This window comes from Amphibalanus amphitrite, unplaced genomic scaffold (assembly GCF_019059575.1).
Source record: "Amphibalanus amphitrite isolate SeventyFive unplaced genomic scaffold, NRLGWU_Aamphi_draft 000461F_arrow, whole genome shotgun sequence".
Taxonomy (NCBI): domain Eukaryota; kingdom Metazoa; phylum Arthropoda; class Thecostraca; order Balanomorpha; family Balanidae; genus Amphibalanus; species Amphibalanus amphitrite.
Window position 1 is genome coordinate 6,691 of NW_024881955.1, and position 19,133 is coordinate 25,823.

General features: G+C 52.8%; 2 protein-coding genes across 3 annotated transcripts; both read left to right on the top strand.

The window, feature by feature from the left end:
* The first annotated feature begins 1,580 nt into the window (after positions 1-1,580).
* On the top strand, positions 1,581-13,789 carry LOC122391915. 2 transcript variants are annotated; one of them, XR_006258423.1, is made up of 4 exons: positions 1,581-4,509; positions 5,114-5,288; positions 11,329-12,614; positions 12,986-13,789. XR_006258423.1 is itself a non-coding variant. In XM_043386256.1 (3 exons), exons 1-2 carry the CDS (start codon positions 2,967-2,969, stop codon positions 5,239-5,241), a joined length of 1,671 nt encoding a protein of 556 aa, XP_043242191.1. In that variant the 5' UTR covers positions 1,581-2,966; the 3' UTR covers positions 5,242-5,288; positions 11,329-13,789. The 2 variants fall into 2 exon arrangements, 1 of the variants encoding a protein (XP_043242191.1); XM_043386256.1 differs by having other exon boundaries at positions 11,329-13,789.
* Positions 13,790-14,785: 996 nt separating this feature from the next.
* LOC122391912 (kielin/chordin-like protein) lies at positions 14,786-19,066 on the top strand. Its single transcript, XM_043386252.1, has 8 exons — positions 14,786-14,954; positions 15,106-15,309; positions 15,508-15,720; positions 16,213-16,320; positions 16,884-17,096; positions 17,396-17,611; positions 17,910-18,008; positions 18,415-19,066. The coding sequence occupies exons 1-8, from the start codon at positions 14,786-14,788 to the stop codon at positions 18,546-18,548; spliced, it is 1,356 nt and encodes a 451-aa protein (XP_043242187.1). The 3' UTR covers positions 18,549-19,066.
* The last annotated feature ends 67 nt before the right edge of the window (positions 19,067-19,133 follow it).

A 19,133-nucleotide genomic window follows, 5' to 3' on the forward strand; every position in this document is an offset into this window, starting at 1 on the left:
GCAACCCATTACACTTATGGTAAATCACGATCCTTAAATCTGACTTCTGACATTGCCGTGATCTAACCTGACATTTGATACTTCCAAAATTGTGTACACATTACCCTAGGTGTGCAAAAGTTTCCTGTTGTGTGCAAACTTTTGCATCCTGTTGTGTGCAAAAGTTTTGTTTTGATACACCCAGACATTTAGAAGATTTTTGGGAAAACGTTAAGGGGGCAATAAAGTCCCCCCACCGCGTGGAAGGTGGCCTGGAGGCCCACCGCCTGCTGGGTTAACTTCGCTATCTCTCAAATATAATGTTAAGGTGGGATACTGGTCTCGCAAAACAAAGACCACCATTAGACTCCCCGCGACAAGCTGCATCGAATCGATACCCATTTTATGTAAAAACTAAAAAAATATCAACTTTCACCTAATTTGACCTGACCTTGACCTGGCCTTCACCAGAACGTAACCTAAACTGGCCCCAAATGTCGCCTAACCCACATAATCGCATTTGTCATGTAAAATGGACCATAAAACATGTATCACACGACACTTTTATTGTGAACCTCAGTGACAGTAGCGGCGTAACACCTTCAATTAAGGGAGGGCACTGCCGACTTTTGGTCCCATTCTTTCCATGCAACGCCCATAGGGCTAATGTTAAAATGCCAAAATCAAAGGGGGGCACGGTGCCCCGGTGCCCTCCCCGTTCCGCCGCCTATGCTCAGTGACCTGACCTCTATGATCTGACCTGGTATCAGTGACCTCAAATAGCAAAAGATGTGTTTGACGGACAATGCCCAATCGATGATTTTCAATGGTGCTCCTTTTTACTCGTTTTTACAACACATTTCTTGAAATGCCTGTAAACGGTGAAAATTCGAACTTTGACCTGACCTGTGACGTCATCGGTTAGGCCGAGGTCAATGAAATTAGGTCACAAGGTAGTTCCCTGTTAGCGCTATCCAAAGCCGTTTGAATTTTGAAAATCGGCCGGTAACTTTCCGAGATCTAAGGGGGGTGGGTAAGTTCCGCCGATAGACCTACGGGCGCGGGTTAAGTCTGAACGGTATAGATGGCTCTTTGTAAACTGTTTTAGTAGTTATGAAACGCAGCAGTTTAGGCCTGGTAGTGGTACCTGTCCCGGAGCTGTCTATTACGTTTTGGTGGGCGACCTTCCTGACTGACTGGTGTAACTGTACCAATGCAAGTATGATGCAGAAAGAATGATGTCAATATAATGTAGAACGATTTAATGCAGAAAAGCGTCCTGCGAACGTTAACTGCTTTGGTCAGATCCTAAAAAGAGGAAGTCTGTCATATTACAGGGTCATAACTTCGAAACCAGAATTTGCTTATACAGTGTCCCAAAATTTGTAGATGTGGGTGGGAAACGACATCGAAATGCAGATCATTTTCCACTCTCACCTCCAGTTTTCAAGCCCAATTTTCCACTCCCAATCCCACCGAGAAGGAGCAATTGCGGGAATGGTTGTTTTACATCTGTCACAGTTGTAGATAGATTAATGTTTTTGATCATTTTCCCACTCTTTTTGGGCCTTACCTGACCGACAATTTTCACTTTCATCCTTTTTTTGGTCAGCAATTTTCCCCTCTGACACCCAAGCAAAAATATGATTTTGGTACACTGTGCTTATATGTATCCCCACGGTGAAAGGCTGGTTCGGATGCCACTCATTATACATTTTTTTAAGGCTTTGTGCAGTAACACTAAAATTGGCCTTTGTTTTTATTGTTAATGTTTTGCGTCTTCCAGAAAACCTCGGCATTCCTGTACCGGACTCTGCTGGCGCTCACCTACAACTGGACCTGGACAAAACGGTGGCGGGAGCATCAGCTGCAGACGCACCTGTACCGGACTCTGCTGGCGCTCACCTACAACTGGACCTGGACAAAACGGTGGCGGGAGCATCAGCTGCAGACGCACCTGTACCGGACTCTGCTGGCGCTCACCTACAACTGGACCTGGACAAAACGGTGGCGGGAGCATCAGCTGCAGACGAACCTGTACCGGACTCTGCTGGCGCTCACCTACAACTGGACCTGGACAAAACGGTGGCGGGAGCATCAGCTGCAGACGCACCTGTACCGGACTCTGCTGGCGCTCACCTACAACTGGACCTGGACAAAACGGTGGCGGGAGCATCAGCTGCAGACGCACCTGTACCGGACTCTGCTGGCGCTCACCTACAACTGGACCTGGACAAAACGGTGGCGGGAGCATCAGCTGCAGACGCACCCGCTGCAGACAGACCAGCACACTCGCCCGCTGCAAATGAACCTGCAGAGGACGCACCTTTGATTGAAATGCGAACGCCTCCGCTACAGCGGCACAGAAATCGGATGGTGGCCACGCGTGAAAACATGTCGTCATTTAACAAGGTTGCGCAAGTTCTCCCCACGATACGTGTACAAAATGATTCCAATGATGACAGACTGGATGACGTGGTGTCAGACACAGACTCTGATCCTGACTGGATGCCTCCCAGCAACGAGTCTGCTGACATGCTTGACCGGACGTGGTCCCTCGACGAAGTGTGTGAAATATTTCCTGAAGTGAGAGGTGAGATTCTTCCCAATTCACCCGATCACGCAGATTCGAACCCATCACTGCAGTCACACGCCACCTACTCACCTGTCGCGGGAGCATCTGCGGACGCCCTCTTGCCACCCGCACCCGCAGCTGCAGACGCTTCTGCCGCACCTGCCGCACCCGCACCCGCTGCAGATACTTTGACGACCCAACCTGCAGTGAATGTACCGACAGCGAGTACATCTCGCGAGGATGAACCTCACCTGGAAGGATCCCCCAGTCATGGTGTCTTTTATAGAGTGTCGCCTACTGCTAAAACGTACGATACAGTAAACTCATGCCTGTTTTGTAAAAAGAAAATCAAACAGAAAATGCGCCGCCATTTGAAAACAAACATTCAGACAAACAGCAAGTGGCGCATGCCATGACGGGGACAGCTGATCAACAGGACAGAAAGTTTTCCCTTCTTATCAGCCGGGGTAACTTTGAGCACAACTTGGAAGTACTGGAAGCTGGGAAAGGGGAACTTATGTTGAAGAGGAGACCCAAGAAGCCCGACATACCAGTCACCAAGTTCCTGCCATGTCCTGGATGCCTGGCGTTTATGTTGCGTGAGGACCTGCAGCAGCATCATCCAGTTTGTCCTGCAGACAACATGGACAGTCTGGACAACGCAATGATCACCACCAAGGCGGAAAACCTGCTGCGCAGGTTTGATCCAGGAGACGTACCTGAGTTCGTAAGGGAGATACGAGACAAAGCTATAAGGGACGTAGTTTGTGGCGACAGAACGTTGGTGGCATATGCCAACTACACCGTAGAAAGCAAAGGAAAAAACGAAAACCACTTGAAGCCAATAAAAACCAGAGTGACCAAACTAGCCAAAGTTCTCCTAGATGTACGGGACAGGAAGAGTCAGCCAAACCTCACTATGGATGAGCTTTGTGACGCTCGATACTTTGACGACATTGTGCATGTGACAAAGCAAGCAGCGGGATACAGGGAAGGCACTAAGCTGACCCCACCAACGTTCCTAGTGCCTACTGTGCCAAGAACAGTGGGAACTGCGTTGGGGAAGGTTTGCCATGTACTACTGGGCGTCAGTATGCGAGAAGGAAACACGGAGATGCAGAACCGAATCTCCATCTTCAAGAGACTGCTAGAAAACGAATGGGGCGATAAAATGGGGCGCGCCTCACTCGAAACATTGAATTTGAGAAAACAGAACGCAGAGAAACAGCTGCCAACCACCGAAGATATGAAACGGCTACAGAACCACCTTCAGACCAAACTGGCATCCACGATGGAGTCTGTGAGTAGAAAGCCTAGCGTCAAGTCATACAACACCTTGGCGTGCGTAACAGCCGTCAGCCTCATGGTGTTCAACAAACGTAGAGGTGGAGAGTCCATGAAGATTCGTGTCCGTGATTACACTTCAAGAGCGGCGTACACCCAAAACGAGACAGTCGTCAATTCGCTATCAGACTTGGAGAAACAGATCATGGACAAGATGTGCCTGATCAAAACGCGTGGCAAACGTGGAAGGACTGTGCCGGTTCTCATACCACAGATGGAGAAACGGGCGATCGATCTTCTGGTTTCTCTCCGTGAGTCGGTGGGTCTGCGTGATAGTGTACCAGAAGAGGCGCTCCTCTTCTCAAAGGCTCCGGAAGGAAGACTCGTAAACGGGTGGTATCAGCTGAAGAAAGAATGCAGAGATGCTGGTTGCCGAGACATAAACGCCATCACTTCAACAAATATGCGCAAATATCTAGCCACGATCGCCCAGATCATGAACCTATCAGAAAATGAAATGGATCAGATTGCCTCACACCTCGGACACGATATAACCGTTCACAGAAAATATTATCGCCTACCGGACAGCACAGTAGAACTCGCGAAAATAGCGAAACTTCTACTGTCTACCGAAGAAACGCTTGGAGCCAATCTCGACGATGATGCTGAAGGTCAGTACCATTTACCATTCAGAATACGTAATTTGTCTGAATAACGCATAAATAGCTTGTTGGTAATTACCGGTTGTTCTTATTTATTAATTTTACCATTCTCAGGAAATACATGTAATTGTAAACGCTAAAGCAAGCACAATTGAGCTGGATGTCACCGTGTTTTTCGGGTCGGCCCCATACATGTCCGCTTTAATTATTGTCGTTCTGTGCTTCAAAACAGATGTGCACCGCATGTCAAATCCTAGCATGTACACCAGCATGCGTGGCCTTGTCCACTACACCCGCGCAGCCCGTGGAATGAAAAGTGAAATTTAAGTGAGGGCCCATTTTCGACGCGACGATTTTCGACCCGAGGCATCAAGTGCTGCGGCTTGTTTATTCAGAAGCTGTTCTTATCTCCGTAACTGTAACACATCTGATTTACATACAATAGTTGCGGCCCAGTAACACTGTCCGCAGTTCGTAAGGTATCGAGATATTTATCCTTAGTACTTTCTGTTGTGTACTTTCGGTTGTGTTTGCTCTGTCACACTGCCACCAGCGGTCCTCGTGTGCCCTATCACTGTGTTGGGTCATAGTGTTTTGTCTGTGTGGCCGCCAGGAGCGTCAAATGCAGTCGGCGCTACGGCTGGCCGTGTCAGCGACCCACCTGCTCGGCCACGGCCAACAGGCAGCCGGCTCCGACGTCAAGTAGGCGCTACGGTTCCTGACGCCAGCAGGAGCACTTGACCAGCAGCTCACCGCCACCGCACAGGACCTGGCACAGCTCGGCACAGGTACACGATCTTATTGATCTGATGCTTCATAACGCTTGTCATAGTTTGTTTTCACCTTCGTGACCTTTACTTAAGGTAAATACTTAAGGTTAATACTATACTGATAAGTGCACTGATTGTTTATGTGTCCCTATTAAATTAGATCATGAAATGAGAAACTTTTACTGTTCGTGTGAATCGTGATCGTTCACTCTGATCCAGCACGGCAGACCAAAGTGTTCGTGTAATCGTCAAGTTCACTAATAATTGCGTATCTGATCGAATCGTTTCATTAACCGGAGGACCAAAAGAGTTCTTTGGTGAATGTCTATTTCTTGAATATTCACCACACAATGCACGTTAATCGTATCGTACGACGCCGGCGCCGTTGCGCCGGCGGAGCCGCGTCGCCGTCGTCGTCGCGTCGCGAACTGCCGAGCCGGCCGGCGTCGGGCCGGTCATCGCACACATGTGCCCCAGATGACCACGCGGGCCCCAGTACACCACGTGGGCGGCGAGGCTCGGCTGAGCCCGCCGATCGCTGCCGTCTCCTCCACGGCACAGTACGTTTTCTCTCAAACATGGCCGGCCCGAATTTTCGCCTCGCTCGCGGAAATTCTAAACGTAAGAGAGAAAACATTAGCGAAACAACAAACAGCTGCTCGCAGGCAGTGTCTCTGTCTGTATCGTACAGCAATAAACGACCACTAAAGCTAAGACTGTAAACTACGTCGGCTGCGCCGCGCGTCGGTCCCGATCTAAGGCTGCTACACTCTAAGGCTGTAAACTTCTAACTCGTACAAGACCAACCGGCTAAATGAGCCAGGAGCGACACTGCGACAGTGTGAACGCTGGCGACTGTCGGACGGCTCACAGCTGTTGGCTAATGGCTAAACACCAAACACAAATGACCGGCGCACAGAATGAACGACTCATTCTCGCACACGCACACGTTAACACCGCGAATGGCGGACGCAGTAAACACTAATAGATGGCCAGACTCCGACACTACTCGCCGGCGGCACAGAGGGGTCGTAAACGACTCACCTCAGTCGTCTCACACGCGCACATTACCACTCTGAGTCCATTTACTGTCCGTCACCGTCGCGCTCGAGACGGCAGAGACCAGAGACCGACCGCCTATTCCGAATTTCCGACCAGTGGCGGTGGCCACTAACACTTTGACCACCTGCACTCGGCTGTCGGCGCCAGGGAACACGGTCACCACTCGCTCCAATAGCCAGTGCCCGCGAGGCAGGTTGTCCTTTGTCACCAGCGCTAATTCGTCGAGCTGCACGTCTGCCGGGTCTGCGCGTCACTTCACCCGTGTGGTGAGCGTCCGGAGGTGCGGCCCGGGGCCGGCTTGCCCACTTGGAAGGCTGTAGGTCACTCGTCGGCGTCGGCGCTGGCTGGGCTGACCGTTTCCGGCACGGCATGCAGGCAGGTGTGTACCGCTCCGCAGCGGCCCTGCCACTGATGACCCAGAATTGGTGCCGCAGGTGAGTCAAAACGTGCTCTGCGCCAGAATGGGAGAGCTTCTTGTGTCGATCGGTGACTATCAGCCGAGTGATGTCTCCGCGTGCAGGTAGAATCACCCGGTGCTTGACCTTGAAGTCTAGCTGAGCGTGGCGCAGCTGGCCCCCGACTCTTAGAAGGCCGCTCGAGTCCAGGAAGGGGTTAAGCCGGTGCAGCTGGCTGTTCGGGGGAAGCCGCCTTCCGTGCTGGAGAGCGGCGATATCATCGCCGAAATGCTCGGCCTGTGTGCTGAGCAGCCAGACGCGCTCAGCTTCTCTCAGCTCTTCAGCAGTCAGCGGTCCCGTCCGCCGATCAGCTGCTGCCCGGCTGCGGCTGTTGTAAGCGAACCTGCGCACCCACGCTGTCACACGCAGCAGCCTGAGCCACGATGAGAACCGGCTGGGGTTTATGGCCGGCTCAGCTCCCCTGATGACGCAGGCTGGTGCTCTCATTTCGGCCGTTTCCTCGTCTCTCGGGCGCTCTGTCGGGCGGGGCGGCGCGGCGGGCCGGTCCTGAGGACGGCGCGACAGGACGGCGCGACCTTGGCCCCACTCTTCGCCCGGTGCCACCTCAGCCACCGAGCAGCCTCGGCTGCCTATGTTCGATGAGTTCAGTGACCCTGGCACGTTTTGCCATCGAGTCACTTCCGAAGCGTCCTGGGTTTCCTCGCTGACACGGATATGGTGCACGTCCTTGTTGACTGGCAGGTTCTGGTACGGCGCGCGGCCGGTGACCGTCCAGCCGAGCAGTGTTCTCACGGCGCACGGCGCACCCGGTGGTCCGTCGATCACCTCACGTGCCACGATCAGTTCTATGACGTCAGCGCCCAGAAGTACTTCTACTGGACCTCGAGTCGCACTCGGCAGATCCAGGTCAGCGAGATGAGGCCATTTGCCCTTCTCCCGTGACCAGTCCATGGCGTGATTTGACACACTCAGCGTCGGCGTCGTTTGGGCGTTCCGTATTTCGTGACGTGTGCCACCGCTGCTGACAGGCTCGATCACGAAGGACACACGGCATGATCTGAGTTTCACTTCCGTTTATGGTACTCAGGACCGAACTGTCAATGGGTCCAGAGATGCCGAGACGGTCGCTCAGGCCTTCGGTCACCAGCGTTACCTGGCTCCCGAGGTCGAGAAGCGCGTGGGTCGTGCAGCGCCCAGCAGGACCATGCACCGTTATCGGCAGTGTCTGCAGCAGCACCTTACAGGGTGGCTCGACCACCGCAGTGCCGACATGTTTCACTGGTGACGGCGCGCTGCCGGCAGCACTGCGCCGTGGAAACACACGGCCTCCGTTGTGCAGAAGCGTGTGGTGACGTTTTCCACAGTTCTCGTGTCCACAGTTTGTACCGGACGGGCACGCGGCGCTGATGTGACCTCGCGCGAGACAATTGAAGCAGAGTCCGTTACAACCGGCAACCTCTGCTCTCTCGCTCGCTGTCAGCTGTAGGAACCTGTCACAGCGCTCTACGACGTGTGTCCCCTGACAGAATACACATGCGTCCTCACTCGCGACCGGCGCTGCCTTTATTGCACTAATTTTCTGTTTTACGACCTCTCGGGGCGCGGCCGGCGCTAGCGCAGTCGCGTAAACACGCCGCTGCCGGCTCTCCCCACTGTTGACCTCGGCCTTGGATTGCTGGTGGCCCGTCAGGGTCAGGGACGCACGCCCAGCAGCCACGTAGCCGCGCAGCCAGCTGTCCAGGTCGGGGAGCGTGGGGCGGACGAGTCCGTTGTGCACAGAGTGCTCGCCCCATTTCAAAGCCAGCGCAGCAGGAAGCTTGGAGATCACGGCTGTTACATTGGTGGCAGCCGAGATGTCCGCGTCGTAGTGAAGGCACTGTAGCACACGAACCGCGGTGCGAAGGTCACGTGACAGCTCTGTCACAGCCGACATATCACCATCTTTCACCGGCCGCGAATCGAGCAGTTTTTTCATCGTCGCGTGAATGACCCGTGCAGGGTCACCGAACTCCTCCTCTAGCTCACGCATAGCCTCACCGTACAGAGAAGAGTCGCACAACATACCGCGCACTGATTCCTTGGCCGGCCCGGTGAGATGAGCCTGGAGATAGGTCAGGCGCTCGACGTCAGTCAGGTCGTCTCGATCGTGCACTAGAGCCCTGAACAGCGCGATCCATCTCGGCCATTCCAGAGCGGAGCCGCTGAACTTATCCAGGGTCACTCGAGGCAGCTGTGGAGTCGTTTGCTGTCTCACGGGCTGTAGCGGACGTCGTGCTTCCTGCTGGTGACGGTCGTCGTATGGCTGCGCGCTCACCAGTTGTCCGTACTGGGAGGACTGCTCCACCCAGTCCCGGGTGCGTGAGGACCTGTCACCCGGCTGCAGCGGCTCACGCAGCTGGGCGGCTGGCTCACTTGGAGCTGCGGCAGCAGGCCGAGCTAGAGCCTGACGGTCGACGGCAGATGGCTGGTGATCATACTCCTCCTCCTCGAGCAGCTCCAGCTCCAGCTGACGGCGTTCCGCTTCGTCGGCGAGCTGTTGAGCTTCGAGAGCTGCCCGCTGTCGTGCCAGTTCCGCCTCTTACCGCGCCCGCTCCGCCTGCGTCTCCGCCTCCTGCCGTGCCCGCTCCGCCTGCGTCTCCGCCTCGCGACGCGCCCGCTCCGCCTGCGTCTCCGCCTCTTGCCGTGCCAGCTCCACCTTTGCTGCGGCCGCTCGCTGGCCCTGCTCCGCTGCGAGTTTGCTCAGCGCGGCTCGGCGGCGGGCTGCGCTGATGGTGGACGACGCTGCGCTGCCGAAGGTCTCGCTGCGGGTATGGCATGTCCGCGAGCTGCGCGTAGATTTCGCGTCACACTGTGCGACCGCCCTTGCGTCCGACCTGGCGTTCGATTTCGCGTCGGATTTTGCGTCTGACATCACTCCTTCACTGCACTCGCGTCCGGACTGTACGTCCATTCACTCACTAGTTCACATACATCCGGCCCGGAGGACCAAAATGTTCGTGTGAATCGTGATCGTTCACTCTGATCCAGCACGGCAGACCAAAGTGTTCGTGTAATCGTCGAGTTCACTAATAATTGCGTATCTGATCGAATCGTTTCATTAACTGGAGGACCAAAAGAGTTCTTTGGTGAATGTCTATTTCTTGAATATTCACCACACAATGCACGTTAATCGTATCGTACGACGCCGTCGCCGTTGCGCCGGCGGAGCCGCGTCGCCGTCGTCGTCGCGTCGCGAACTGCCGAGCCGGCCGGCGGCGGCCGGCCCGGCGCGTCGGGCCGGTCATCGCACACATGTGCCCCAGATGACCACGCGGGCCCCAGTACACCACGTGGGCGGCGAGGCTCGGCTGAGCCCGCCGATCGCTGCCGTCTCCTCCACGGCACAGTACGTTTTCTCTCGAACATTTACCAAAAATACAGTCAAAGAACTTCACGAAAAGTAAATTCAGCTTGCCTAAAACGCAATGTTTTTAGATGACCTAGGTTGTACAGACACACAAACCCACAGACATACAAACACATATCAGTGACCTTGACCTAACTTGACCTGAAATGGCCTCAGCCAGCCAAAACCTAGTCGGATAGTGTAACAAAGAGGTTCTTGCTGGCTTGGCACCACAATACGTCAGCGTCATCGGTATATGATAAGCAGCGCACTTGATATCCAACGGTGACCCCAAACAGCAACATTTTTTGTTTGACCTGACCTGGAAGGTCACTGACTGACCTGAGAAGGTAAAACTGTGTATCATTGGATTCGTCTCTTCCCAAAAAAATCTTTTTAGTCTTTACCGCGAAGCTCTATCTCCAGCAGGAACGAAATGGCGCGGGGGTGGCAACCCCCCCCCCCCCCCCCATGTGCGTTCTAGGATGGGAAAGTGGCATGTGCGGGCGAGGGTTAAATTGCGTAGTTGAATTCACATGCTGAACGAACTTCATCATCGGAACTTGTAGATCGTATAACAAAATGTGACCCGGGTTGCAATGTACAGTACATTCTAGGTATGTCAAGGCGTTAGTGTGACTGGTTAGTCAATCTGGTTGTGAATTTATCGTTGGTGGGTCCAGTGAATAATTATCAGCTTGTTTACTTTGTGTCTCTTGTTCTGGTGTAATTGCCTGCATTATCTCTAAGTCATTCGTTCCATAGATATTTTATCTACATGAAGATGCCCATCCAATGTCGAAACACTTTATTTTCTGCCGTCTGACTGCTTTACACTCGTGATCGATGGTATCAGCATTCTCCTTGGTAGAAAACGAGTAAAATGAGATGTTCAAAGGTCATCGACCATCACTGTCGTCAAAATATTTCAGTAAAGTCGTACCCTATTTCGTTTTCGGAAACCTCCTTCGGGGAAATAAATCCAAAGTAAAGCTAAATTTGTCAGTTAAAAGTCGTGAAATCAAGCTCGCACGATGTTTCAGCTCACATTCCCTAACTTGAATTCCTCCAATGAAACGGCAGGATAATAAGCGTCAGGGCATCTCTATGTATATAAGACCTCTATGATCCGTTCTACATGAATGGAAAGATGTGTTCTGGAACAAACGTTGATATTATATCTCTTGATTCACAGGCATGCACATTGACCCAGCAGTGGTGCAAGAATGCGAATGGCAAGCTCTGCACTGATTCCTCCGTTTTTAGCATTAGTGTTTCGCGTAACTTTCCGTTAAACGGACGGGGCCGCCGCCGGCCCCGGCCGCCGCCGTGCGAGTCGGCCGCCGCGCCGCTACGGACGACTGGCACACGCCACAAGTGTGATGGATTTTCGGCCAACGCGGCGACACCGGCGTAGCGTTCAATTGGCCGCGCTGCCCTGACGCTCCGGTGACGGACAGGTGGACCGAGGGCGCCGCCCGCCCATCCCTCCGGACCAGGCCAGGCCGGCCGATCTGAGGGAGGTAGGGAGGAGCCGCGTGGCTGGCCGAATGGACGGCCGCGCCGGGCCATTGTCACTGATTGTTGGCCATTGTCACTGATTGTTCATTGCCGCACCGAGGTCCGGCGATGTCACCGGAATGCCGCCACTGGTTTGAGTTTCCGCGAAACCGGCTTGCCCAGAGATGTTTGTCACTGGCATTGCTATGTGCTATTTGTGATGTTCATATATACCATTCCCGTTACGGAGTACATATCTTGTTTTGAACGTTAAGTTCCGATATACGAACTGGCCGTCTGAAAAAGAGCCGCACGTGCACGATGCTTGTAGATATTCCTGACGACCACGAACCGACCACGAATCAGAACTGCGCCTCTCGTAATGGGAGTGCGAGTAGTTGTTGCGAGTTAGAGCTCCTTGGCGAGTGGCTGACTCTGAACTGACTGACTAAACACCGGTTAGCTGTTTCACCAGCAGTCCCAGTGGAGGGAAGTAGGCCCAGGCGAGCAGGGTGTCGCAGCGTAAGTCCGACGATGGCGGCGCAGTAGTCGAATGGCGTCCACATTTAGCCGACGAAGGCTGCGCTGAGCGCCATACCCGCCTCACCTTATCTCCGAGTCACGTGTTCATGACTGACACGGGCAACCATACGGCCCGTCGTTGCCCACGCGCACCCCAGACGGGGCCGCCAGTCGCGGCCCCGGACACGTCAGTCCCCAGATCTGCAGTGATGTCGCCCGGCTCTGACGATGGCGCACAGCCGCCGTGTCCGCGGTCTCCGTCGCCGCCGCGGTATGCGGCGCTGGGCGGCGACTCGTACATGTCGCGGTCTCGCCATTGGGGGCCGAACGATTCGCGGCTCCCGCCGACCCCGCCGGCGACGAGTTTCCTCCGGCGAGTCCTGCGCCGTCTGGCGTGGTCGACGCTGCCCGGGAGGTTCCTGGCTGGCAAGCTGCTGCTGTGTCTACCGACGCACAGAGGTCAGTAGCTCCGGTGCCGGCCCTGCAGTGCTCTGAGAGAGCGTCGAGACCGCCTAACCGATTCTGTCCCTAATTAAGGTCTTTGTAAATATGTGTTCATCGTGCATCGTTTGTGATGTGAGCCGCGTGATCAGCTGCTAACTGATAATTTTTACTGCGATTTTGCTGTGGTCGTTGCTGGCGAATTGTTTAGTAGTGTCGTGGCAAGCTGGTTGGGGACGCCCGTCTGGCTGTTCTGTTGACGGAACGCGCCGATCGACATGGCATGCAGCCATCCAGCGCCTCAAATCGGCGAATCTGTCCAGCGTGGTCTCAATGGAGTGCTGAGCGGTGCTAAAGGACATGGTTATTTTCATGCGTTCTGTTCACAGTTTTGTCGTGGCTGTGCTGTCCGCGGCCGTGCTCCACGGTTGCGACGTCTGCGGCCAAGCTGCCCGCTGCTGAGCTCCGCGGCCGAGCTGCCAGCGGCCGTGCTCTGCGGCCGTGCTCTGCGGTCGTGCTCTGCGGCCGTGCTTCCCGTGGCTGGGCCCTCCGTGGTCCCGTGATCGTGGCCGCGGCGAGGGTGCCGCGACCTGCGCGATGCCGTGCGCTGCAGTGATGGCGCCGCGCACTGTGCAGTGATTTTGCCGAGCGCTGCGTACGCGGTGGGTGCCGCGCGCCGCGCTGTTGAGCGTGCCGTATTCGGACGGTGGCTGCCGCGCGCAGCGTGGTGATTGCTGCGCTCTGCCATGAGTGCCGCTCACTGCCGTGGCCTGAGTGCCGCGCTCGGACGGAGTGCCACGCGCCGTTGTGTTGCGTCGCCTTCTGCCTTTTGATATGTGCTATCTCCGAATTTAATGTTGCTTGTTGCCGATGTTCGCTTCTTTTCGTTAAGAGGGTCGGGTATAGTCGGTCGATTTATTCGCACCGTTTGATTTCGTACCGGCTTCTCTTCTGTTTCTTATTGTTTTCTGCGATGTCACTTGTCCGATTTTATATCTGATTAATTCACGTCACTTAAGTATTTATTTTATATTGTCATAATAACTTACGGCGCTGTTCCTTTATTTTCTGTTTAGTTGCAGCCCTAGTACCTTAATTTCCGATGTCTCTTCGGTTTGTTGTCGCTCGCATGTTCAGAGAGTCCTGGTTGGCCGGCGCGAGCGGCGGTTGTGGAATACAAGCTCGTCTGTGAAGGTTGTGTGTCGGAGCCGGGTTGGCGAGGCGGGACCCGTCTACATTTCAAACACCATTGCATTTCTCTCATCAAGACGCGTCGAATGATGAATAATGTGACCTCAAACATAGGCGCGGGAACCGGGGAGGGGGCAGTAGGGGCAGCTTGCCCCCCCCCCCAACTCTGGGGCCGTGGGGCCGTGTATCTTATGGTCAGGGCGCGTGTTTGAATTTATTTTCGGGGGTTGGGTCACTTAACTTGACCTGGTGACCTGACCTTTGATGACCTGGAGCTAAAATTTTCAAAGCCTGTACGGAAAAGACGTATAATAAGCTGTACCAAACCGTTTTTGAGATGTCAGCGAAAACCTGGGGGGGGGGGGGGGCGTGAAAACGCCGAGCGGGTTAATGAACCAGTAAGACGCCTTTCGGGGCGATACGCGAGCGAGCAAAAGGATGAGCCCTGCAAGTGCGAAACTGAGTGGGGGTATTTCCAACTGACTTTTGCACGGCACCCTGCCAACCGGTCGCTATCGGTGTATCAAATCTGAGCACAATCGGTCCAGCCGTTCCTGAGATCTGGAAGCGGCACCCTCCACGTGCGCACGTGTAGTACACTTCAACGTTGGTCGTTGACGCATTGAAATACATTGCCAAGTTGCTCATAGGTACTCAGAATTTTCCGCCATTCTACGAAAGCTTGCTTCGCTCGCTCCGCTGGCTCGCTTGTAATAAAGCACGTAAAAAATATGTCAACTTAAAGTGCAATTTAAAAACAAAAATGTACGTCCACCTATGCACTACATTTCAAAGCAAAAAAAAAATGTCCACTTATACCGTTATCTCAAGACAAAAAAAAATATGTCCACCTAAAAGTACAGTCCACCGAAACGCTTTTTTGCACCCAAATTCGACCGGCTACCACATCAAAACTAACCGGCATAGGACAGCGGCCAGTTGATATTTTCTTGCTACCTACCTGACGTGTGCTGCCATCTAAAAGTCATCCTCCCAGCATGCGTAGTTTTCAAGTCCACCGAAAGACGAAATACGCTAAAGTCCACCCATCCCGGAATTTGGAATATGTGTGCGTTCCCTACGACACCTACAATATCGGATGCGACATCTGCTTATGCCAAGAGGATGGTGTGCCGGCCTGTACGCAGCGGAACTGCAGTCTGCCAAGTGAGTAATTTCGCCACTCATTTACGATAGGGAAAAGATAAGTCAGTTTTGTTTTATAATGTAAAACACATATTAGACATTTGAGCTCTCGACTACCACAGTTAGCTCTGATCAAATTGACCTGCCCGCTGACTGCTGCGATTTCCTCCAGAGTACGGCGACGTGCAGGTGTGTGACAGCCAGCTGCGGGGCTGTCCGGCCGACTGCGGCACGGCCGGCTCCGACAGCTACTGCCAGTACTGCCAGTGCGGGCCGCGCCTAGAGGAGGGCGACATCACTGTGGCCATTGACGAGCCGTGTCCGCCCGGCTTCACCACCAAAGAGCACCAGTTCGCCACCAAAACTTGCTCTCCAGGTACTGACCTCTGCGCGCTCTCCTGACGCTTGGTAGTTTAGTTTCCTGAGATTGGATGGAGGGTTAGTCTGATGTCTACATCACGTTCAGGTTTGATCTTTGCTGGCTTCAACCGTTAACCGTCAAAGTTGCACTGCATGCTAGTTCACGTGATTACACGTATTATCCTTATTCGGTGATGTTTCCCACACTCCCCAGTCCCGGACGGTGGCCGCGAGGGCCGCCAGTACTGTTCTGGTCCGTGTCCAGCCGACTGCGGCGAGGTGTTGGACGCCGCCTCCGGCTGTTACCGCTGCCAGTGCGGGCCGCAGCTGCAGTTCGGTGACGTCCAGGTGGCCATCGACGCCCCCTGTCCGCCCGGACTGGCCGAGGGACCGAGCCAGTTCGCCACCAAAGTCTGCCTCGGACAGGGTGAGTGGGGGCGGCTGGGCACAGAGACATACTCAAGGTACTTACATATATGTATGTCATGTCATTAGTTACGACTTTTTCTACTGATGGATGCTTAGGTCTCACCAATTATGCATTTTGAAACTCATTCAAAAACAAATACATCCAATATTGGGTGTGGAGTTGGGTTGGAGTGCCTTTCAAGGCGAAGTTTTCGGTGTATTGCTAGGGGAAATTGAGTGTTTTTTTTACGATTTGCTAGCGACAGCCACGTATGTACTTTTTAGGGAAAACGCTTTGCAAATGTATCTTCATTTTCCCTTTCTCCTTTTCTGTTTATTCGCCTCTGTATTTACAATTCCATGCATCCAATTCCTATCATTCATGCACATTGCTTGCTTTGGCTGTTGCGCTGTCATCAAAACATCATCATCTACTGTGTTTGTGTCCTGTCTGCCGTCACCTTCACTCGTCACTCTGTGTTCAATGTTCCTCCGCCATTTCTGTCGCCAGGCTGCCAGCCGGGCTCGGAGTGGAGTGTGCACCACGACGGCTGTAGCCGGTGTGTGTGCACGGACAGTGGAGAGCCGGCTTGCACGCCGTGCAAACGGGAACCTTCCAGTGAGTGGCCGGATATACAGCGGCAGTTTCTTGTGAAGATTGTTTGTTGCCAGTACTCCGAAGCATGGAGCAGACAACATCAGGAATTAGTAGCATAACGAGGTCCTAGCTCTGTATCTACTCGTATGTCTACACCTAAAAATGAAACACATAATGTTAATACCTTAGTAATGTCGCAAGACCATTTACATGCCGGCATAACAATTATAAGTTTTGTTTTTGTCTAATGAATGCCTTCATGGTATTTGATGTTTTTAACCGATAATTTTTCTGTTCATTTTGTTGAAAAGACTCGACAAATATTGCTGCATCCTATCACAGCCGGAAACTCCAAAGGAACGTCCAATACCGGAGTGATGTTTGGGACCATTACATTGGAATAGCATGCCTGTTACTTTCACACTCGGCAATCTTCTTATCAAATTAATAATTATGCTTCTTAGGGTGACAGGAAGCCTTGCTTTTACAAACAGAACAATGACAAAATGAATACGTTTGCTTATTCAAATGCATCTATCTAGCTCACTTTGCAATAACATCACCCCTACCCTATCAACTTGCAGCATTTACGCCAACCTGTGACGGATCAGGCCAGATCGGGTGTCCCCAAGACTGCGGAAAGACTTACAACGCCGGCAGGGACTGCTTCGAGTGCAAGTGCGGCGTGGGGGAGCCGGGAGACACCCACGTTGGGTTCGAGGAGCCCTGTCCTCCCGGTACCGACTTCAGGGAGTCGGGCGCCTTCTTCAAGGCCTGTGGACCCATCGACACACTGCGTGAGTCAATGCAATATCGTTTTTATTGCTTGGACCAAAACGACGGGTGCCATCTTCTTCCTTTCCCCTAGTTTTTTTTTTCTTAATCAACCAGCATACTGTTCATTGTTCAGCCATGCTGTCCCACAATGTTTCCACGAAATACAAAACGGAGACGAAAAAAAATGTTTTTTTTATAGTTTTTTTAAATGTTTCCACGAATAAGACAGAAAGAAGCTCATACGTGCCGCTGTTTTGAAACAATGCATATACTTTTATGCTATAAGTTTAACTTCGATGACGTGTGTTCCTCCATGCAGCGAAGGGCGACACGAAGATCTGCGACAGCCTCGAGTGTCCGGCCGACTGCGGCACGGTGCGCGTCTCCACCCAGGAGAACTGCGCCTACTGCCAGTGCGGCCCCGTGCTGGCGCCGGGGGACACGGCGGTGCCTATTTACCAGCAGTGTCCCCCGTACACGCTGCCCGGTCCCACCCAGCTGACCACCAAGGTTTGCCGGGCCCCCACCAGGGAAGGTGAGCTCGTGAAACAACAGATTGATGTCGAACATTCAGTGTAGTGCACGTTTTGTGCCCAAACGTTGCATGCCTCCACAGGTGCGCATTGATGTTTGTCAGACTTACTGCCTACATATGTCCTGTGCGTTTTGCTTAACAAGAATAAGAGAATTAGATTTGAAATCTGATCTATTCATGCCTTTACCATTACACGTCAGAGAATAAATGCGCTGGATAGTTTTTAATCGGACCTTTTTCTTCATTTGTATCAAAGAACGATAGAATATCACTGGTTTTGTGTTTCTTGCCGTTTCAGAGTGCATCCCCGGATCAGAGTATAACGTGGGCTGCGATCTATGCATATGCCAGGAGGACGGTATCCCGGCCTGTACCATGCGAGAGTGCAGCCAGTCAGGTGAGAACAATATGAACCGTACAAGGATTACTGATTACTATACTTACTGAATTCTTTTCATGCATAAATAGTTTGTCTAGGGACTGCTAGTAGGTACTCAGTCAAGTCCTACTGCGCATTGGCCTAGACCGACATTCATTTTGCTTTCGTGATTTAATTATGAATTATCCGTGAATAATGGTAAAGGTGTAAAGTGCAATTCCACTCACGACATATGCCTAATGCGTGAGTCGGGCATACCCTTGAATCACAAGTGAGCAGCGTAGGTGCAGCCCTCGTCTTGCCCTACCGGAATTAGAGTCTTGCCCTCCAGGAATTCGAAAACTGTGTCAGCCGTCAGGTCATCAGTTACCTACAATTGCCTACCGTTGTCATCACTATAGCCTTCTCACTGCATTCTTTTCAGGGTCGCCTGAGGACGGTGATTCCTCACAGGGAGGCGAGAATTCGTCCTCCGAGGAAGATGAGGACGGTGAGGGACAAGGCTACGGCAAGGATGAGTCCTCAAGCGATGAGAACAGCTCCGAGGAGGGCTATTAGACCGTGGAAGGCAAATCAGCAATGCCTACGGTTACAGCAATGAAGATTGAAGATGATTCTCGGCCGATGTCGCGGTTTGAGCGTTGGAACGGTGTGGCACTGTCAGAAAAGCTGGTGTGACATGTCGGGTTTGTCGGTGTGATCTGTCAGGTCGGCTGATTTTACTTGTCATATCACCTTTCACCTGGTTTGACCTGTCAGGTCAGCTGGTTTGACCTGACGAGTCATACGGTGAGCCTTTCAGGTCATAGCTTACTCCCCATCTACTCGGCTCAGCACTACTGCCTCAGCGCTCTGTTGCGCATCTTCAAACCTGAACATCTTTACGTTGCATAAATCAACATGAACCATCCGTAACATTTTGCAATTGTCGTGTAATGTGACGATCACAATGTGATATGATGAATGATGTCATTGAATAACCATATTGCACTATGAAGTCACAATGCACACTTTGATGCTTGCCTCAATTTTGTCATTGCAGTCTGTTCTTATCTCAATAAACAAAGCTGGATCAGCACATCGAAGCGTTATCAGTGGCTGTTATTGAAACATCCGACAGCATACCAAAGCATGTAACTGCAA